At 31.6% G+C, this 24,233-nt stretch overlaps 3 protein-coding genes across 3 annotated transcripts in view; 1 reads left to right on the forward strand and 2 right to left on the reverse strand.

Annotated features, from left to right (window-relative positions):
* Positions 1–24,233, reverse strand: part of LOC131846990 (transcription elongation factor 1 homolog) — a 380,500-nt gene that overhangs the window by 316,323 nt on the left and 39,944 nt on the right. The gene's annotated exons all lie outside the window — the stretch shown is intronic.
* The window catches only part of LOC131846981 (dedicator of cytokinesis protein 3), a 69,467-nt gene that overhangs the window by 40,150 nt on the left and 5,084 nt on the right, over positions 1–24,233 (reverse strand). Inside the window, exon 4 of the mRNA XM_059196407.1 lies at positions 21,858–22,006. Within this exon, the coding sequence (XP_059052390.1) occupies positions 21,858–22,006 (149 nt within the window). The remainder of the gene's footprint in view (positions 1–21,857; positions 22,007–24,233) is intronic.
* LOC131846985 (innexin inx3) lies at positions 1,895–19,120 on the forward strand. Its single transcript, XM_059196416.1, has 9 exons — positions 1,895–2,183; positions 6,951–7,131; positions 14,826–15,022; positions 15,907–16,029; positions 16,597–16,692; positions 17,076–17,186; positions 17,452–17,588; positions 18,028–18,175; positions 18,646–19,120. The coding sequence occupies exons 2-9, from the start codon at positions 6,969–6,971 to the stop codon at positions 18,829–18,831; spliced, it is 1,161 nt and encodes a 386-aa protein (XP_059052399.1). The 5' UTR covers positions 1,895–2,183; positions 6,951–6,968; the 3' UTR covers positions 18,832–19,120.

Here is a 24,233-nt window from a genome sequence, read left to right on the forward strand (position 1 = left end):
ATATATATATATATAAACACTTTACCTGTTATTTGTAGGTATACTGTTATTCTGAGATGTAGGTCAATACTCTATGTATATAAGTATTTAAATATATTAAACATGAACTATCAATAATAATTGCGTCGAATTCGTACGCTAGGGTTCCGGCCAAAATGTAATTATTACTCAATAAATATTTTGCTATATCCCAACAGTTGTTCATTTATAATAATTGCTATATATACCTACATAATTGCAAAAATAAATAACCGAAAAATGGGTTAGTTAATAAATATTTTCAGTTAGACTTTGATTACCACACACACACACAATTGTACAGACCTACCTAAGTAACTAAAGTTCGTTTGTATGCAACAAGTCTTTGTTTAGATCTCATATCATTTTAATGATACCAAAAGTAGATATTTATATAACGAAATCTCAACAAAACCTGTTACAAAAACAAAAAAAAACATAAGAGACTACAAGAAAACTAAAGACTAGAATACTTTAGGAGAGATGGTAACTGGTATGCCCGTGCGAAAGAATGTTAAGTCGACGTTTTTTTAGCACCTATTTTCAATCTGAACAGGTACCAGAGTCCGCATACCTTTACAATGATACAGCCATCCATAAATGTGCATATTATCTAACTATATGTTAGTACAACATAATTATAAATCGAATAATGTTATTTAAGTAATTAAAAATTAACATAACAATATCTCAGGACAATTCACACAACACGATGTAGTCCCAAGCTAAGCACATAATATACATAGAAAACTCCCAGACCGATACAAACAATCATATGCGTGAATACAAATGAAATGTGCCGTGCGAGGAATCGAACCCACGACCATCGGAAGTAAGGCGGTGTGTTAAACCGTTAGACCATAAAGGACGTCATTATTAGGGAAATAACGAAAATGTTTCCTTGTTTACATATTTTTTTTTTTATTTTTGTTTACATAGAACTTGAATTCACAAGCCTAATAATTTTGGTACGTTTCACTTATCTTCAGAACTAGCCATTTCTGTAGTTAAAAATATGTTATTATAAATAATATAATATTAAATAGTCATAATAATTAAAAATATATGGCAAACCATCACACCATCTATAGCTATTAATATTTTATACTCCGCCATCTATACTAATATTATAAAGAAGAAAGATATTTTTATGTTTGTGTGGGTAATGGAAAAATTCTAAAATACTTCAACGATTTAAATAAAATCACCTTATCAAAAAGTGCTTTGGAGTTTTTTTTATATAATAATTCTTAACAATAACTATTGTTTGCCAATATTAGCTATTATTTCACGCAGGTAGACTATACATTTTGATAAATTGGATGGAAACCGGAAAAATAGATCTCGGACTCATTGCAACTAAAATTTAACACTGATTTATATTTAATATGTCCAGAATTTTTTTAATGTTTGAGTACCTAATAACACATAAAAAAATCAATAAATTAATCTTATTTCAAGAATAATATTAATTAATTTATTTAGGCCAATCGATCATAACTATAATAATTTAAAGCATAATTATCTAATAATATTTAAACAAATTACAGCCTCCGACAATGTGTTAATTAACACCCGCAAGCGATTCCCACTCGTTAAAACCAGTGAACATAATACGTATCATCTAAAAAATGGCATACGTAACTTCCAAATTATTACTCAAGGAGGTAAGGCGAAACGAAAAGTCAAAAACTCGTTCGTCGGTGAATTCTGTCGGACCCGGCTACCGACTACTGTGCACTCACTTGGGTAGTTGGGTTAAAAGAAGGGTCAGGTAAAGCGGAGCAGCAACGTGAGGGAAAGAGCCAACGATACAACTTGCGCGCACGCAGTCGCAGCTGAGTTCAGTAGTGAAGTGAAATACTCGCGCAAGTCACCGAGTAAGCAGGAGGGCGACCGACCGATTAAGCTTTCCAGTTTGTGTTCCGACCTAACAGCAGCTGGTGCGTTTTGTGCTGCCGGGTCGCAGTCGCCGCTCGTTTCACTGCAATCGTTTGATCACATATTATGACATCGTCAATATCATGACGTTAATCGTTAACTGCTTCAAATAAAGAACGAATTTTATGCTAGGCTGTGTTTATTGTGTTGTGCATAAAGACAAAGTGCGTATACAATTTTAATACACCGAAGACGCTGGTAAACTAACTGTTAAGTTTAAAAAGGTAAGTTGTGTCACAAAATCTCAGTGGGAAGAATCGAGACGCGCTTAACTCATATCGACGAACTGAGGAATGCTGTTTGACAGCATACATGTGCGGGAACAAAAGCCTATAGGTACATAAGGCAACACATTTGTTCTTTACACCGTCTACTTTCTTGAGAATAAAACATACCAGTTTTTCAGGACTATGAAAAGCAATGTGCAGCGCGATATTTATGTGTATTATCACGATATGTTAGAGTAAACTTTCTCACAGGTAGCGAGATGTTCCCATTTTACCTGGGTTATGAACGCATTCACAGGCGAAGGGACGCTAGTCTCCCGGACAAACAATATTTGAATTGAATAGACAAAGCAATACGAGGTTCAACTGAGGCAAGAAATGTGCCGGTGTTTCCACGGCTTTGAATAAATAAATACCACGATATGCGTACTAGTACTATATTAACATGAGAAATATAAATGTTTGGAGGTAGTGTGAAATATTTAAAAACTATGTCCAATGTGTTGTATTAACTCAAAATCGTATTGCTTATAAGTGTTAGCAATTAGCACGTAATACGGTCCACAATCGACTATGGCAGATGATCCCGTCAAGGACACGTCAAACATTAAAAAAAAAGGTATTTGGTATCTTACAATCAAGCCGGATATGAACAAGTATTCAATTCTAACAATTTAGACTGTCTCTAATAATTTCCTCATTCATTCACTTGTATTAATTTGAGCGGGTTTACTTTTATTATTTTGCAATCACTAACGAACCTAATCATTACTAGACACAAGATATTTAATGTCCATTAAGTAACTATTGCCTATTAACTTACTATACATAATAGACAGGGAATCACAGTAATGATAGGTAATTGTAATAACCGTAAATTTAGACAAAATAACGTTACAGTAAAGTTAACAACAGTATAGTATTCGTGATGGGTACGGATTTAAATTTAAATTAGTAGTAAGTAAAGTGTGAGAGCATTCCAAACAAAAATTGTATGTATTAAATGGTCATAGTCAATGAATTCTGGTCACGGAGCGTGCTTCACGCCACCTGCATCTATGATCCCGGGGCGCCTGGCGATAACCTACATGCGAGTTCATTAGGTACTTTAACATTGAAATTTAGTTTGATGTTAATTTATTAGATGTAAGATATTTAAAATCTTGATATGTTTGATGTTAAATGACCAAATTTGAAGATATAAATAAAATTTTTGACAAACTGAAAAATCATAATGTAAAAAAGAAATTTATTCTACACATCAACTATGACAAATAATCTACTGCAAATAGTCACAATGTTTCAACACTAATTAAATTATGTGTAGTAAAGATAGGTATATTAATTTGTAACTTGTTATTGATATTGATTATTTTAAGATATTGCGTATCACTAGCATAAATAAGAGTACTTGTTTACAAATTAGTATTTATTTAACCATGTCACAATACTCACAAATTTGTATCACAAAAAGTCATAGCCTTCTCGACCATGCAATATAATAAATAGAGCGTGAAATAAAGATAATAAGAGATTCTACCTTAAAATATAAACACAATCTAAACCATACCAAATAAGTCATATTTGGTAATGAAACTTGTCATACACAGGTAAACACGGAAATGACAAATATAATTACTTATCTATCTATGACACACCCATAATTCCTAAGATTATGTTGAAAATAGTTGATTCAAAATTAGTCACTCACTACATTCTGTTTTTCTCCGTTTCATTAGATAAATAAAGCGGAAAAAATATTACATAATTATCACAGATTATAATGGACATAAGTCTCGAGAAACAATAAAATTAATAAAACCAATGGCCTCATTATAAAATACATTAAGAGGTAAACCTAATACAATTGGATGTTTACCTATACAATAATTAATTTCACAAAACAAAAAATGAGGAATTGCAAAAATACAGATATTCAAAAGTAATGATTTAAAGATAACATAAAATTTTTAAATTCTAGAATTTTGGAACGACAATTTTAACACAATTTGACAATTTGTTTTGAGCCAATAGTACGTGTTGTCTATAAAGTACATAATAAAACATGTTATTTGGAAGATACGTGGTGCTACACGATTGCAGCGAAAATATTTCTACTTAGCTGGCCAAACGTGATCCGAAACAATTACGACAGAATCATTCAGCTGGTTACCTGCAACGTGCAAATCTCAAGACGGTTTTATTGGACCGAAACATTTCGTGTTATTAGACACGCTTTTACGTCGATGTAAGCCAATAGATTCATGAGTAGGATCGATATCGGGAGTAAATTCCATTCCCACGAGCAGGTTGCCGGTATCGTTTCAGACGCACCAAGTCGATGAGTCGCTATCATCTGCTGTAATTAGTGTCCATTCAACGTTGAGTCGTTGACGCGTGCCGACCGACTTATATAATTGACACCGGCTGGTAAAGTAGCTTGTTAACATATATTCATGCCTTTGAAATAACAGAACTAGAATTAAGTCTTATGTTATTACTTCAGAATAGCGAACAAACAAGTAAACACCAATTAATAACCATACAAATGGTTCAGGTATGGAGCTTGTAGCTAGTATATGTGGTTGCGTCCGTCATAAAGAATGGAATGCACATCTCACCCGCGTTCCCTACACTGCTCCATTATCAGTCAACCAACCTGTTAACAAACACTTTTTACCTCAACATGCCCTCATTTTGATCCTCAATACACAGTACACACTATGAAATAATTACAAAGTTGATAAAGAACAAACAGGTGCTATTGAGGCGCAGGTGTTTACTAACAACCCAGCTGTTGCCATTCTTACGACTAACAATTTGAATATCTAATGTCAATCCCAGATATAGATATAATATTTATATCCTTTAAAGATTTTATTAAATCAAGTCTAAGAAGTCTCTTAAACTATAATCGATCATCGAGATTGCGATGCTTGAAGACGGCAGTGTCGCTGTCGCCGTAGAAACTGGTTTCCGCATAAAATTCGCGTTGCCATGCGATGCATCAGCACAGGGTCGGGGGAAGTAAAGCAACGAAGGGGACAGTGGGGGGGATGGGGGGAGTTCAAAACGCAGGAGGCGCACGAGCAACGATCGGTCGACGACCCGCTACATGCCCTGCGCCAGCGCAACATTCGTCTTTACGGCTAATTCTAACACGATTACGAGATTACGTTAGCAAATTTTACAAAAATACTCAATATACATCGATTCTGTATAAAAATTATAATAATATACTACACTAACTCTATTCCTAGCAAGTATAATCATCAAACTAAGTGTAAAATGGCCTTAGAGTTTCACAAGAAAAAGGAACCTTTGTTTTATAGTACTAGATATAAATATCAAATATTCTTATAGCGAAACGATATATTTAGCTAATATATCGTTTTGACTGTGTTAAGTGTAATAAGTTACGTTACATTAAGATTATAATATTAACACGAAATACCCATACGTAAAAAATGCTACGCATCGCTTAGGTGACTAGAAACGTAGGTATGTAATAAATTTCAATTATTAATTTCTCGCGTGTATAGGTCGCCCTAAATAACGTGCGGACATGTGACATAGCGTAGGAACGGGATCAAGAAGTTGCCAAGGCTGGATCCATTTGTCATGAATTCTCTGCTTGCCTATTAGGTACGTAATATAAGCTACACTAGCAATGTAAGACTATGCGGGCACATAGGGTCAGAATTACGTACTATTCCACTTATATATACAATGATATGTACATATCTATATTGATTTATTACGGTTTTATTAACAAGTTTGTGAATTTGTATACATTGATACTTCAGTGATAATATGAAATAGGCTGAAGATATAGCTGGGAAGTACTATACATACAGGACCTTACTAATAAAATTTTCGAGTTAGGATTCTTTATTTATTCCAATTATTGAAATATCGATTATCAAGCGTATTACGTATAAAGATTTTTTAACACGTGATTATAAAGTGCAAATCGTCGCGGTGTACTAAAATTAGAGGTTTATTAAATGAAAAAAAAAGCCTACTGGCCCATTTGCACGTGAGTACGATTAGTCATTTTATAGCTAGCAGTTAAGTGAAAATGTTAGTATATAAAAAGATACGGACCCAAATGCCTAATGCGGGGCGTGGGCGAGGTAGCCGCATCGTTAAATTATGTGTGAGGTCATTGATTGAGACCCTGGCATTGGTACCTGCGTCTATTCTGGTTTGGTTCTCACCTAACGGTTTAATGACAACGTATTACGAAAAGTTAGAAAACTTCCGACACAAAGAGGGACATATCCGTGACACTGTCGCGTCACTAATCAGCATTCACATGAAAATTAAGCCATCAAAAGCAAGCAAGACATCGACACAGCTGTTACACACATTGCTCAGATCGAAACAGTAATAAAGTTTACCGTTTACGTTCTAATTTAGTTTTGGTGCGTATGGCACTTGTCACGACGGTGCTTCCATTTATTTATAGATAGTAATCCCATGGATTTATTTACTACGGCTATTGTAATCGCTCGTATTCATAGTAGGATAGATTTGTTACACCAATGTCATCAGTTTCAATAGACTGAAATCATAATACAGCGTATAACATTTATGATTCTTAAGCAATTTTTCGATAATGGAGCATTAAATATTATCAATTTAAGAGACAGTATTAGTCTCAGCCCATACTACAATAAAATCTTAAAATGAATATTTAATATAAAAAAAATTAGTAGTGCTGTAAATATTTTTCTAAATTCGTGTTTTCTTTTGTTCCAGACAAGGCATTAATTCAAGATGGCCGTCTTCGGTATGGCATCCGCGGTGGCGGGCTTCATCAAAGTCCGCTACCTTATCGACAAGGCTGTGATTGACAACATGGTATTTAGAATGCATTATCGCATCACATCAGCCATGTTGTTCCTGTGCTGCATACTCGTCACAGCCAATAACCTAATAGGTGAGTGCATACAAATTATCCAAGCATATTGTCACAATATGCCGCACATTCATTTATGCTAATGTTATTATATTCATATTTGGACTTAAATATTTTAAAATAACTACTTCTAATAAATTCTTCTCAGTAGATATCACTAAACAGATTATGACAACAAAATAGGTAAAAAAATATTGTGTAATATTTTAAACTCACTGTACATTACAACTTACAATTTCAAAATAAGTTCCCTTGTCCATTTTTTGTTTAGGTAATGTTATTTTTAAAATCATTATAAAATTTGTAAATAACTAGGACAATGACAGTTTACAATTACCTATGTAAAATATCAAATGTTTAAAACTCCGTGTAAGTACGTATGTCACCTACTTACTCGCATATAGTCAGTCGACATACCTAACTGTAACTTTGGTATCCATTCGTCATAATATTTTGCATAATATTAACCTTTAAAGTTTACTGCGAGTCGCAATTGCCTATTTGTTCATTAAAAACAAACAGTAACTATTACAGATTTACGACCTTTAATGTAATAGGTTTATTTAATATTGAATAAATATTGAACAAAACTAAAATATGAAAGAAACTATTATTTATTAAATGGGTACCTATTATTAAAATAATAACTAACAGTGGCCACCCAATAACCTTATTAGTGAATCCTATTTTATTGTACATTACTGTGAAAGTACCTACTTACCGTTTTGCATTTTAGAGAAAGTCGATAAAACACCTATCTCTTTCTAATTACACAACAGAAGCCTATTCATGTTATATTCAATTATCATGACCTACTAAACCATACGGACCACATAGTACGGTCTGTGTCAAGAGTACAGTTTGTCCAGACGGTGCCATAAACTGAGTCATTTTCAGGTCATCGTTCAGGAAACCCCGTGTAAGCAACTGTTATGTTGCCAAATTGAGACGTAACAAATTGTTTTAGCAAATAAAAATCTACCTGTACGTGATTCGAACTAATAAATATCACTGTGATATAGGCAAATAATAGATTTAGAGAAATGTAGAATAAGTATAAATTCTAAGATTTGATATTACCAAAATATGCTTTGCATTTTTTTTTTGCGAATGATCGTACATATCAGCAATTAAAATATTCATTTTATAATTTAGGATCGATTAGACAAGAAAACTACAGCCCTGTTCATTTAAAACAAGTTGACTAAGAATTTCTTGTACCATAAGTATATAGCATAAATGTGCAATCTGTTTTCAGCCTTACTTTAAAAGAGTAAAATCTCAAATCAAACTGAATTTGAGCATTGCCGTGTCATTTCTAACAGAAAATAGGCCAAAACTACAGGACAAAATATTTCAATCGCTAAAATATGTTATTACTTATAAAAGTAGTGCACATTTCTGAAATACAAATAATAATACTTATAAAATATACTGCAATTTTTGTGAAGTGCTCCATTGAAGACCAGCTTTATAACTGGACACAAGCTTTATTAGAGTCTTAACTGTAATCATTATGATTAGTGCTTGTTACCACTCACTAGCGCCTACAATCATTGCAGATATACAATCTTAATTCACAAAGTAAGTAGCTTCAAGTAGCAACAGTATATAAAATAAACCTTTATGGTCCGTTTTTATGTCATGTTATCGCTCAGCCCTCAATTATGAGAATAAACATGTTTTAATACTCGCATATGAACAACATATGTATACTACAGTTAGTTTCTGTTCGCTAATTTAAAATTACGTTCTACTAAAAGTATTTGTGGTAACAAAATGAGTTTGATATTAACTTGGGAGTAATATTTACGATAATAAATTTAATTTTCCTATCAAAATTTATTTAGTATTATTATTATTTAAAAAATTAAAAATCTATTCATAGAAAAAAATCGATTTTTAGTCAATATATTCTCTTCCTCTAGTCCCTAAGAGAACTATCATGAATATATAGAGGTAATTTGCAATAATAATATATTTAAAAGCAAAGATAACTCATATTTTTATGTAAATGAGCTTGTGACGTCTTTTACACTTGTAGGTATTCCATTAAAATAATTAAAATAATTGTATTCGTAAATCAAATTGTTTACATTCTCACACCCTTTTAAATCAAAAGTAATATTCTATTGTTAATATCATCAGATAAGTTGCACTATAACTTTTTATAGCTGACCTAAAACTGTCCATCCATCAACAGATAAACCAATGAATATTTCAACATCGCTGAAACGTCATTTAATATCTGACCTTATGACCATTTTATTATCTTTAGACGTATAATATATCAAAATTAGTTCAACAAAAAGAAATTGGCAAGAAAAAAGACTCTTTTTTTGTTAGCCCCGACACAGTGTATGAATTGATCATTGTACTGGAAAGAAAGAGTAATCTCTAATAAATAATTTCTAAAATCGGCGCCTACTGGGTACTCATAAAAATAAGTAACTTATTTTATAAATCGGTTAGGAACAGTACCTACAATTTTATAACCAAGTGTCGTTTCTTAATCTAATTGCGGTCAGCATCTTGTAAGCGAGCTTGGAAAGTTTAGTCAGCAAAGGCGATAGCAATTCACAGTTCGTGCCATATGAGTAGCAATCGCAACACACCTCAGGTGCAAGTAATCATAACAACAGTTGCATATGCCAGCGATAAAACGACGAGACGCTGTTATATTCTACCTGGGTTAACTATAGTTTTATATGCTTATATGTATGTAACATATACATAAAGAACAGATATCTAATTACTATCCTTACTAATATTATAAATACGAAAATAACTGTGTCTGTCTGTCTCGCTTTCACCCCAGAACTACTAAACCGATTTAAATGAAATTTGGATCAGATATCAGATAGTCTAGACCTTGAGAAAGGACATAGGCTACTTTTAAAAAAAAGGGTTGTAAGGTGTTGAAAGGGGAGATGCAAGTGTGTATGGAAGACTCGTCATTTAGGTTTACTGTGGCTCAGTCAGATATTAAATTAATTGGAAAATAAATAAGAAAGTAATATTGTGTCAAAATTTATATTTTATTTATATATTATTATCAAAGCTAAACCTGATGGCTTAGTTTCGTTAATGCCCATATAAATAAAACTTTATGACTATTCCATTGATATAAATAATACAATGGACTAAAACGCTGATAATTAAACCATACATAACAATGTCGACTTTCATGAATAAAACACAAAGTACAAAAACATAATACATTGTATTGTGTCTAATAAATAAAAATCTGTGCCATCAAGAGACAATAATATGTTAGAATTATTGGACCTCGGTTCACCCTGACCCACAAACGATAGCGTTGTAACTTAGTTATACTTTGCACTGGTATATTACATTGATTGGAAACTGTTGTTATCACACGTGCCAGTAACTAGCTTCTGCGTAAACTACAATTACCATAACAGGAATCGCTTGCATCACAACGCGAGATGATTAAATTGCAGACAATGATTTCATGGATTTATAATTATAAAATTACATGCCAGTTCTCGCGGATTTACTCACACGACACTATTCAGTTACGGCTTTTATTGGACTTTTTTTCATTATTTTTTAGTGCTTACTTACATTACGATTATAGGATGAATTATGTAATGAGTAAATTTTCAGTTCACTCTACAAATAAATTCTTTATAATTTCTTATTTATTTGCAAAGGCCTAATACGAATTTTTGCATTACTAATTTAATAAGTGGCTATCATGAATAAGTGCAAACTGAGCAGGCATAATAGGTTATTTTGCTATTTTGTCTCCTCAGGGGAGGCATTTCATGAAATTTCTATCTTAATCAGATTCCTATAAATGATTAACACATCAATATTTCATTATGTACAAATACTTATTACCCACTAATGGAGTAGTACGTAGGACACTAATGGCGCTCTATAAAGACACTACATTATGATTCTTTACGGCTGAAAATACGATAAATAAACGTGTTAACTGTCTTAAGTACTCGTTATTGAGCAATTAGCATACACGCGACAACAATCAAAATTACACTTGAACTATTTTGTACATGATTCATATAGTAGCCATGTATAAGAATGCCATTTTTTAAGTATTCTACACTTCCGAGCCGTTGTCTCGTACTATTAGCATCAGGATATATTAAAAAATATACTTTATATAATACCATTCTGATATTTCCTTATATTTAATATACTCCTTAGGGTAGATAGAGATTAGGAAAGCTAAAATCATCTACTTACACATTTCTTCATTCGCTTTCATGTAAAAAAATCATATTAAAAAGGCAATGCAAAAGTTTGTTATTAGGTATATTGTTATTATATATAATAAAGACGGTTCACAGTATTTTAAACCCTCCAAAGTCACAGAATATTCTATATCTATCTATCATAAGGTCTGTCAAGGTCCCCTCCAGTATCCGCACCCTTTCATTTACAATCTATTTCGTCATCCATTCGTCCGACATTCTTTCAACATACCTAAGTCGACATATCTCTTCCCATAAAAAAAATTGAAAAGTAATAGTTGGCAATTTATCAAGGATTTTGTTTACGCTTCTAAAATATTGGTTGTATAGAATAAACATTGTTATCGCGTAATTTTGTGTGTATTTTAATAGTACTGGTAACATTCTTGTCTTTTGACAGTCGGTCACTCCTCACATTGTGGTGGAGAATGGCCACTTTGTTGAATTGTATGTGGTTCTGTATTGGTCAGTCTAACAATGGAAACTGTTAACATTGTGTACCTACATGAATAAATACTATAGGTACTGATAATAAAAGCGTTCAGAATTTTTGTTTGTTATATGATTGATAAGTACCATTGACAAATGATTTAACAAAAGAAACAAAAGATTTTTTTAATTTTTACGACTAGATATAGATGAGTCGCCAGAGCATTGCTTGTTTTGTTTCCATATTATTCTGCTATTTTCTCTGGCAGTAACACTATCCAATATGCTAGAGAAAAATAATATATTGTTTTATTACGTATACGAAGTCGAGGGTTCAGCTCAAATCAATATAAAATCTAATCCAATAAAAAAACTGTTTAATCGTAACAATACAGTATAGATTTTTTATTTGCTGTATAGAGTTTAACCCTATCGGTCTTATTACAAAAAATCTGTTAAAACTCGGACGAAACGTGGTCTAAATGGTCGTGGTTTAAACCATTCCTAAAGTTAATACTTGGAATAAACCTAACATTATTACGAATCCAGATCTAACAGAGGACTACTTAGTACTACAGTTAAATCGTTCATTATGTATTCCATACAGAAATCAGTCACTCATGTCTGTCACCGTACAATTACGTTCCATTTTACCAGAAAACTGAAAAGATCAAAAATAATATTAGTTCAAAGAAAAAGGTATAAACTAAAAATAAATTTATTTCTATTTATCTATGTCTTCATTATAACTATTTCATTAATATATAATATTTATTAATGTACTATTAGGCTGAAAATCAGTTTTAAATTATAAGTAGGAGTCCTATACGGAGAAAAGGAACGGCGAGATATTTTTATTGGATCGTTCGAATGATGACTATTTCAAAGTCAAATGAGTGAAAAAATAACAATTAACGTCTTTTATATGTTTTTATTGTCGTAAAATTAGCTTTAAATATTTTTAGTTAATATATTTTTAATTTAGTTAAAATATTTTTCCAAAAACTACAACTAACAATAGAATTTTTAAAATGGAGTTTGTATTTTTGCATTTAGACCACTGTTAAAATAGGGGCATCGCAGGTCTAACTTTAGACCATAGACGAATCACGATTTATAGATAAACTTCATTTTGTAATAAGGAATACATTGGTGAATGGTTTATTACTAGTGCTAAACCAGATTTATCTTTTTGTAATAAGGCCGAAAGGGTTCATCAAAATAACTTTGCAATAGGCGAGATAATGGTGCAATAAACATACTATATCCAATTGGTTACTTATTTGTATTTCTTTGGAAATAGTAAATAACTCAATATATGTAAAGATTTTCGGCAATACAGTATACTGTAAACCCCAATTTAAATAACACCTTTAATATATTAGCAAACATGGTACTTTTATGGTCTGTTAGTCAAGACGGTTCTCGGAAACGTAAATATTACACCATTAATGAAATAATAATTCTAATAATAGACTTCAACAATATCTTAATTTGACTGTATTGTTTAAACTTTATAGTATATTTATTATGTTATGACAGATGTTCTTCCATTATATTTGATTATTTTTTTAACCGAATTATACGATTAAAATAAAAATCGTGGCTGCAGTCAACAGTCGATTGTTATTACGACGTATACCAATATTTGATATTATTATTATTATATATATAATCATATTAATTATATCTGCATTATTTATGAGTGAACAAAAACTTCACAGGAAGAGATGATAATCCTTACACAATGTATAATGATAAACTTATTTATCATTTCTATTCAATACTATACCTAATATTCATTAACGGGGCAAGATGCGTTAAATAATAAACAAATAAGAAATATAATCGTGTTAAGATATAAAGTATATTTTTGGGACTTATTCCAAATATTTACTTTAAACTTAGCATATTTATTTAAAATTCGATTTAACGTGTTTAGCAATATGGGTACATTATCCATTAATCATCAAAATAGCTCTGCAATAGGCGGAGTAATGGCGCAACAAACATAGATGAATCGGTCATCCGTGTTACAGAGTTATTGGCTTGGAAAAAATATCTCTATTTAGGCAAGCACAAATTTTCGACCACCATACCATTTTGTTTCACTACGATCTCATACAAGGTTATAAAAACATCGATTTACTTGTACATTTATTTATAACCCGCAAAGTTATATAGTCTTCTAGCGCGGAAGGTGTATGTATAAACAAGGATACCATTTTTAATGAGTTATATAAAACAATACTGTGATACATGTACAGTATAATTTATACTAATCCTAAAACCTTCAACATGATCGTTTTAGATACAAAACATTGGATATTATTGTAGATTACGAAGTATTGTACTACTGTATACAGTGTACTAATAGTAAAGCAAATTAAGCCCTCAGCCTCTCAGCGTCAAGGTGATTACTATCAGGGCCACTGATCGTCAGGTGGGGGGCAGTGCAGCACACGAGATATTAGCGCATCCGCCGCCAACCGTTGCAATGTCGGGGCCGAGAACAGCATGTATAAAAATATTATAGATAAACACAAAAATAGACCCATTTAGAATAGTAACGGTGTGATTTCGTAACCACTCGAAAGCGTTCATTGGCTTGTTAACTGTTTTTGTATTGTTATATAATTCTAGCTGTTATCAGCAACTTGTCTATTGTTTTTTTTTTGAGATAATGATATTCCTATAATTCTTCATGAGATAATCTCTTTATGTTAAATTTGATTAAGATCCTAGATACGTTCTTACAAAGCAGCTTGCTTTGTAAGGGATTGTTTTGGTTTATAGGTGAAATAAGGTAGTAACATTAGAAGGTGCGAAGGAGTGAAATCTAAATTTTCCGAAAAAGCAAAGCATGAATACCATTCACGCCATGCCATGCCATTACAAGACTATCAAAAGAGCGTAATATAATGTGATGTCAGTAGTGCCCTGCATATATTAACAATTACCACATACCATCAGGTGACCATCAGCTTGTTACACATATCAGTGATATGTAAAAAATATATAAATAAATATTTTTTTCTTTTACAGGTGATCCAATTAGCTGCATCAATGACAGCGCTATACCTGGCCACGTTCTCAACACATACTGCTGGGTGACGTATACCTTCACGCTACCCGACTCCGATTCAAGAAAAGTAGCCCACCCAGGTCTGGGCAACGACTTCGAACAGGACAAGCGCATACACTCCTATTACCAATGGGTCCCGTTCATGTTATTCTTTCAGGTTAGTATATAACACTAAATAATTATAGGTCAAGTTTGTTCCTTTTTAAAACTATTGTAGCTCTTGCTATTCTTACTTATTTTTATAGACAATCCATATTATTTGACTGCACAAAGATTAAGAGCGTAGCTGTTTCTATGTTGATTGTCGCTTTCTTAATCTTTATTAATGTTTGTGTACTTAAAACAGGATTTATTTAAAAGAGCAACACGCAAATTTCTTGCTCATTCTTCTCGCGATGAGCTTGCATTTTGAATGAGTAGTAGAATAAAAAAATGCGACTATTCAAAAGTGCTACTATCCTGACTTAAATACCAAAAGTTAAGAGTTCGAATGTTAAGAGCACGTTTGCCATCGGACCGTTAACTGAGATTGTATTGATTGATTGTATTAAAAAGTGCAATTTGTACAGTGGACATACTACATATACCAAATATGCATACGTAGCAACCAACAGAGTACGTTACATAATATGCAGACAGTGTCGTCTGTCTGGAAATTTGCATACGCTCACGTATGTGTATCCCACGCTTAATAAAAATTTATTAATATACGCAAAAGAACTTGATCTACAAGAAACTGACATAACGATATTAATAGACAAACGAACTGAAGCTTTTTACTATGATTGTAAAAAGTAAATAATAAATTTACTATGCCTTAACAAAGGATGAAATTCGAGTAATATTTTTTTATTTTTAAGAGCTACGGTATCGTGCTATTAAATATATAAATCATCTTCATTTTGTTTTCTTAAGTGAAGTGGGTAATCGTTAAATTTAATTGTAAACATTTAGTTTTTTTATCAATAAATAAATTACTGTATCCATTCTTTAGACCACCAATTAATTACATTAATGTAACAATGTTTCATTTTATTCCAGGGTGTTTTGTTTTACACTCCCCATTGGATCTGGAAGAACTGGGAGGAAGGCAAGGTCCGTATGATCTCAGATGGTATGCGAGGAACAGTAGCCAACATTGCCGATGACAAAAACACCCGCCAGGTAGATATATTGATTAAAAGTAGTCATTATAAGATATCACTCTGCCACATATATATAGAATAAAAAAAGTTATTGGTGATCATTAAAATACATTATGAAGTTTTACATATAATTTTAGAATAACCCAGCGAAGTCAATTGTTTCAAAATTATTTTATTTCATTATTCATATATATATTATATATCAATTGGTTCAATATAGTTGTATCAATTTATGACTACTAAACTACTTATAAGTCACACAATTAAAATTTTTATTGATTTCTCCACCTCTATAATACTAATTAAATGCATCTATTGTTTTAATACACTAAGTAACTTGCAACTTGTTGTCGTAATGCCTAGTGTATGTTTCAGTTTGTCTTACATCTTGCATAACGCTTCTTCTCAATTTCAAACAATTGAGATATGAGACGATTAATTAAGCAAACCGAGTGTGCCTAATAAGATGAATTGAATGATACAAGCGATGTCCAATGACACTAGGACGAAGAACCAAATTATAGAATAGTCATTCAACGATTTTTTACACGTTGTTTATTTATTTATCACTTTTGTTCTGTTGCAGAACCGTCTGGTGCAGTATTTAATGGATACCCTGCACATGCACAACGCTTACTCTTTTGGATATTTCTTTTGTGAAATATTGAACTTCGTCAATGTGGTACGTATGGCTCATGGTTTTAACGTTTCCTGTATGAATATATGTTTTATTTTAAATAAATACATATTGCTGACAAAAATCTAGTTTCTGCTAATTCTAGTGCGTGTATGTGTCGCCCTTCACGAATTCTATGTTACTAATCCTAAACACGCACGCAAGAGCCAATAATAACCGTACAAAGTTTTAGACTAAAAACTCTATAATGTTTTTACTTTATAAATGATTGAATATGGAGTCATAACAAAAATGTCCTCAGAAATAGCAATATAAAGTACCAAGTTCAAGGACGTCCCCTTTAACTATTATTTATATCGTACATAAAGAACATTTTCCAACGTTGTACTTTGATGAATTTTCGCATTGACAGTGTAATCTATTTACAGGTCGGCAATATATTTTTCGTGGACACATTCCTTGGCGGAGCATTCTTGACTTACGGTACTGATGTCGTCAAGTTTTCTAACAAGAACCAGGAAGATCGCACTGACCCTATGGTAAGTCAAATTTTAATTAATATTATATTTTTCTCTATAACAAACCTATATTACATAATATTATTATTAGAGTCGCATTCTTTACATGTTCATAATCGGCCCCGGTAGTTTAGTTATTTAGCACATCAACTTACTTCAAATGGTCACGGGTTCGATTACACGCAGGGTACATTAACATTTTGTATTCCTGAGTACAATTGTTTGTACCGATCTGAATGTTTTCTATGTATATAAGGTAAAATAATTAATTTATTATATTTTTCAGATCGAAATATTCCCCAGAGTAACTAAATGCACATTCCACAAATATGGTGCTTCCGGAACAATTCAGAAACACGACGCCCTCTGCGTTCTAGCATTGAACATCCTCAACGAGAAAATATTCATCTTCCTGTGGTTCTGGTAAGCAGTCTTGCAATTTGTAACCTATTATAGAACATTGTTGTTGACTGTATAAAATCTACGAAGATTTATTTTGATACACATCTCGATAATACATTTGAACACAAAAGTTGGAGTAAGACAAGATGGCGGCGTGTAAAATGCATAGACTAGTTATTTATTTGTACTACCATAAATATGAACCCAAGCATTCGTGCCAATATTAACAATTTGCAGATATTTACTACGCCAATATTAAACATTAAGAATTGCATGTCTCGAAAAGTCGTTAACTGTAATTTATTTTACTGTACATTTAAGCTTTGATATATATTATTAATAATTATTTACGAAGAAAGAAGTACACAAAGTACATTTTAAACTGACGATTGATTCGCTGTAATATATCGACATAAATAATGGAATATTGATTTAATTGAAATTATATTTAATTTTACAGGTTCATAATTTTATCGGTGGTGTCCGGTTTAGTTCTTCTATATTCGGCAGCCATGATATTCATGCCGAGGACTCGTGAGACAATTCTGAAGCGACGATTCCGTTTTGGCACACCAAAGGGCGTGGAAGCTCTTGTTAGAAAGACCCAGGTTGGTTGACAAATCAATTACTATAACCTTTCCTTATGGATGAGATACTCAGGCCAACTTTTCTAATATGAAAAATGTAACTTACGCCAGAAAAGTTAAAAAGTTCTAGATCTATGGCTGACCTATTTCTGCCGATGCGCAAACTGCTTTGTAAACTGTGTTCTAGTTTGGAAAGTGAGATGTAGCAGAGAATTTAAGGTTACAGTTGCGTATTTAGAAGAGTTCACATACAATTATAGACTATATTTTTAAAAATTAAACATACTCAGATCTTTCGCACATTAAAAACACTTCACTGAAACAAATCAACAGTAATTTCGTGGAGTATTCGATTTTCAGAAGATCTATATTAAACTTACAAGCTTATCAATACGTACATCCATACTAGAAATTCATATATGCAATAGTTTTTAGAGACTACAAAAAAATAAGTAAACCATGATTCAAAGAATTTAATATTATCATTTCAGATTGGAGACTTCTTACTCCTACACCTACTCGGCCAGAATATGTCTCTACGAGTATTCGGGGAGGTCTTAGATGAATTGTCGAGACGGCTCCACCTCGGCTCGAATGCACCATCAGCACCATCCACCCTTGAAATGGCGCCGATATATCCGGACATCGGTAAATTCTCCAAGGAAACCGAAACGTAAGCGCAGTATGAAGTCTGGGAGTGCAGGTGGGCACAGTAGCTATGTCTGTTAATGAATGTATTTTTATAACAAGTGATATTATGTCATGTGTTGACAAAACGTGGCTATAAATATGATATGCCGAATAAACGAACTGGTTGACAAGTTTTGATTACGAAAGAAAGGAATAGGTTAAGGATGTGCCCATACCTTGGTAGGGACTACAACATATAGACACAGCAAATATTTGATCTATTAATTAAAGAGAAGTAATTTGAAATGTATTCTACGACACAATGAAATCTCAAAATGACTGATACATACTCTCGTAGCAAAATATTTGCAATTATCTCAATTTATTATTTTAAATATGCTAAGATAAGATTACTCTTGTACGAATCATTCTTGACATTCCTTTTTAAAGTTAATTAACCAAAAGTCTCATTAGTGTATTAGCCTCAATTTGCCTTTTATTACGCTTCAGTTTTATTGTAATAAGTTTTGGTGTATTGTGGGTGAAAGTAAAAAAATGACGTATTACAGTGGTAAATTGTATGTAGACGAAATGAATTAAATAAATTGTATTCTAAATTATTTTTTATATCGGTGAAGACTGTTGTTTCAGGTTTAATATTTGTTACTAAAATAAGCAATCAGTTGCCAGGTTGCAAAAATTGTGTACAAGTAGACATAAGTATAAATATTTAGTTTAGTATGACGACGTATCGTACGCTGTGAAATCATGTCTTATATAAATATTATTGTGTCGAATTATGACTTAGTTTTATATGTACTTGTAAGTTTTTAAACTCAATTTATAAAAATTATATAAGATATACACTATGAATTTAAATATTAGTTTTATCTATCAAAAGACATCATTTTATGAATTCATATTAATTTTTAGAGTTCAATATGTTGTATATTACTTTAAAATTAGGTTTATTATACAAAGCGGTTTGTATGACAATTTTATTGTAACTCTGAATAACGTTAGCGTAATCATTTTTATCTTCTGTGATTAGAGTACTGGGCACTCTTTTGGATTTCAAAACAAAATCGAATAAAAGACAGTAAGTACAAATTTATAATTCATAATAACATTCTATTAATGTTACTTTTATTTTATTTTGTAATGTTTCGTATTACATTTAATCATTATTATTTACAATATACTAAGTTACTGTGCAAAAACACTGCGAGCATTGCAGATACAATGTACTAATGTACATTTATTTACTCAAGGTATTGTGCCATTTTAATTATCTCAATGCATTTCGATTGTATAATTTTATGTTTTTTTCTGTCATATGCTGTATTTTTATAGTTTTGAAATAAAATCTTGTAGGTTAAGTTATTTTTTGTTCAGTCACATTAGCCATATTCGAAGTGAACGTGGCATTTAACAGGACTTCCTATAACCAACGCAAATTGATTTCCTATTAGGATAATAGTTTTGATATATTTTTACATGCAGTATCCCTGTGACTATAAGATTATAAGTAAGAATATGATATTATATTTAAGTACAAGGACAAGAATAAGCCCACATATATCATACCACATCTAAATATTCTGATATTATGACTTGTAGCATCATATAGTAAGAAATAAGATGTAATGGGTGGACTAGATTATGTGGTTTTAATCCAAGTCTTCCATTTAACTTCTTTTATATCATTCCAATATTTCTAATATTAGGAAGACTGTAGACTACTGAGAAGAGTGTACACGTATGACTACACTCTTACATGAAATAGTATAGTTTTTTAAATAAAAAAATATAAAGAAATTATATGTTTTATTTTTTCAAATTGCTCTATCGACTCATTCCCCACGTTTATAGTAGAATGTATGCGAGACAACACAGATAAAAGGTAAAGAGAGGTAAAAAAATATGCTGCGTAACTGGAAATAGATACGCTATACAATGGCTGTGGGTTCGATTCCTCGGACATTTGTGTCGGTCTGTGTGTTTTCTATGTATATTATGTATGTATTTACAAAATAAAACCTAAATATCTGTATCTTTAATAAAGCATAGCATAGAAGAAAAAATATAGCAAAAAGAAAAATATTTATTCATTGCTTTTTAGTTACTAACAATAGAAACAGAGATTAGAAAAGTTAAAATTAAATAAAAGAGAAAGTTGAAATTACATGTATATCTTATATAGAAAATTCTCGTGTCACAATGTAGTTATACTGTATACATATACCATACTCCTCCGAAACGCCTTAACCGATTTTTATGAAATTTTATAAGCATATTCAGTAGATCTGAAAATTGGCTATAGGTATATTTTTCATACGACTAAGTGATAAGGGTTGTCAACACCCTAAAATGTTAAAATATAAAGAATTTTTACATACATATCATGACAAGTTCTATATGAATATGCCGCTGGTTTTCAGTATAAGAAAAAAAGAGAAAAACCAAATCACGAAAAGGAAATCAAGATCTGACTTAGACTGATAGTCGCGTTTAAATTGAGAGGGATTGGGAGTAGGTACTAACGAGACAATACCAACGGAACCTGTAAAATCGAACTCCACGCTGTCATCCCTGGTAACCACTGTAACTATTTCTTGGTGATTTCGTCACGACGCGCTAAGTGACGTGATTTTATCATTCACCAATGCCCCACCAGTATACACAACATTTCAGCATACACAATTATAGTAGGATACCGACACCATTCCAATATACTTTAATATCTATGTCTCTTCTTGTTTGTACATGCAGATAAGTGTTTTCTTTCTAGACACTCCAATATGTGACTCGCCACACTACACACATCATATCAACCGGTTAACTTTATTTACCGTACAGAAAAAATGTAGCAAAAGATATTGATTCGATTGACATAAAAATAAAAATAATTTATTATGTATATAGAATGAGTTGTACTCACATGAAAATTTCAAAAGTTTATGTGAATAGAAATTATTTCAAAAGTTACATTATATCCCTTAATTTTCTTTGAACGGTAAAAAGTCTTGCGGTGTATTTATTTATTGGTTGTATTTTTATAACTACCACTTACCTATTCCCCCAATCTAGTTTAGCGACGAGTTTCAATCGTAGCGCCCTCGTCTGATCCTGGGTGAGTGTGCCGGCCAGGAGGGACCGCCGTCCACTGAGCAGCTCCCGCATCACCTTAGCCACGGCACTAAACCGATATGTCTCCCGCTCCTGTGATACAATTCATTCATATATTATAATTGGGAAAAAAGTGTTACATTAGTTGACGGCCTCGGGAGTCAAGGTGCTTAGCACTTATCCCTATCCCGGTTCTAAATTATTATTATGCAGCGTTATCATACGAATATTATAAACGCGAAAGTATTTGAGTATGAGTGGATGGATATGTGTTACTCTTTTACGCAAAAACTACTAAACGGATTTTGATGAAACTTTACAGTAATATAGTATATACATCAGAATTACACAAGGCTATAATTTAAAAAGATATAAATTGGGCAATATATAATGATAAATGTCAAGTAAGCGTGATGCAGACGAAGTTGCGCGACTCAACTAGTTATATATAATTATATAAATAAATGTTCTAATTTCGTATGTTTTTGTGTCTTCCTATAGCTTTATATAGCCTATACTGCACTAGCATAATACGGATAAAAAGAAGTACTTACAAAAAACCCTTTTTTCTCCATCGTAATTTACGTCAAATAAATTCACATTAATGTACTGAAAATTAGCACTAATGTACCAAAACACGCTAGTGAATTATTAATCTATAGATTTAAATATTTAGAAATTTGTTTACGAAAGCCCGAATATTTCTGTATTATTTATACGTTGGACTAAAAAAATGTATAGAAAGCATTTGTTCACACATTGATGCTACAATAGTTTATTAAAAGAAAGATAAATTGTTATCTCTTCGGAGAATATTTTTACACTGAGATTATTAATATTCTTTAACAATACCAGTAACTATATATTGTTTATTTTAAAGAACAATATCAATGTGAAAGTTTGTTCATTGATTACTTGTTAAAATAATTTTAGAATTATACAAATTCGAAATGGTAATTACCATAAAACTTAACCCAATTACATTCAGTTTCAGAAGCTTCCCCCGGATAAAAAATATCAGATCCTACTTAATCATAAAAACTATAACCTACAAACTTATATCAAGTATGTGCTCACATTTTAATTTTAGGAAGTAAAGAAAAAAAATTACCGCAAAGTAAAAAAAAAAAACAGACAATTTTTCATGTTTGATCTTCGGGGTAAATATATACATACATTTTTTAAAACGAAACCACGGTCTACAAATAGTTTTGAAAAACATTTAATAAAGTAAAACAGTTATCTGGTTATCATTGTTCAAACTCACTTATCTTATGAATTTACTTAGAGCTTACATCTGCATTAGTAGGAAATAGAGGAGGAAGTGAAATATTTCTTTTGTATTTGTTCACAACTAAACATTTTACAAATTTGAATAAGACTGAACATAAATTTAAAGAAATCAGCATTAATAAGATACGTACGAAGAAATGGACAATTTTCCAAATCATTTTACTATTTAGGTGAACAAAGCAAAAAAAATTAAATTATATTAGTATAACTAGCGGCGCGCACCGACTATGCCCACATCCTTAGAACTTTGTGAATTCACTCCGGAAAAGGCACATTTTAAACAAATGACGAAAACACGTTTAACACTCGTCAGTATTTATTCATTACAAACGTAATAAATATCTTACTAATATTATAAACGCGAAAGTGTGTAAGTATGGATGAATGTTTTGTAACTCTGACACGTAAAAACTACTGAACGGATATTGCTTATCCATCAGAATAACACATAGGCTGTAATTTAAACAGATATTATGTAAATTAGGAAAAATATAATAAGTGTGATGAAGCGATGTTGCCGCTAAGTCGGCTAAATAAAACAAGCATTTTATTTCATTCAATACAGTGAACTGTAAGTACACTAAATAATATAAAAGAAATAAAACCTTTCTTATAATTTTGTATTATATATCGTTTATATACTTTAGTAAATGTTTGTATGTTTTTATTTGTTTTAAATTATATATTAGAATATTGTAATCACTCAAACACGAGCATTAGTGTTGCCCGTTAACTACCATCCCTGTCACAACGTTAGGTTGGCTGGAAGAGCATCTCACATTTTTGTATAACCATATTTTTGTTTTATAGTGTTACAAGTGCAGTAAACTATATAATTAAAATAATAATATAGATATATTTTATTTAGTCTAGTGGGCATACATAATTGTGTACCTATATCTACTATTCTATACCAATTACATGGTACAATTGTTTCAATATTAATCGGTTCTGTACGTTAATAAATAAATAAATACACTACAAGCATCAGTTAGCTCGATAAATAATGATTCATAAGATGATTCAA

The sequence above is a fragment of the Achroia grisella genome, unplaced genomic scaffold (genome assembly GCF_030625045.1).
Source record: "Achroia grisella isolate CSIRO2021 unplaced genomic scaffold, CSIRO_AGI_Agris_v1 utg515, whole genome shotgun sequence".
Classification (NCBI taxonomy): Eukaryota; Metazoa; Arthropoda; class Insecta; order Lepidoptera; family Pyralidae; genus Achroia; species Achroia grisella.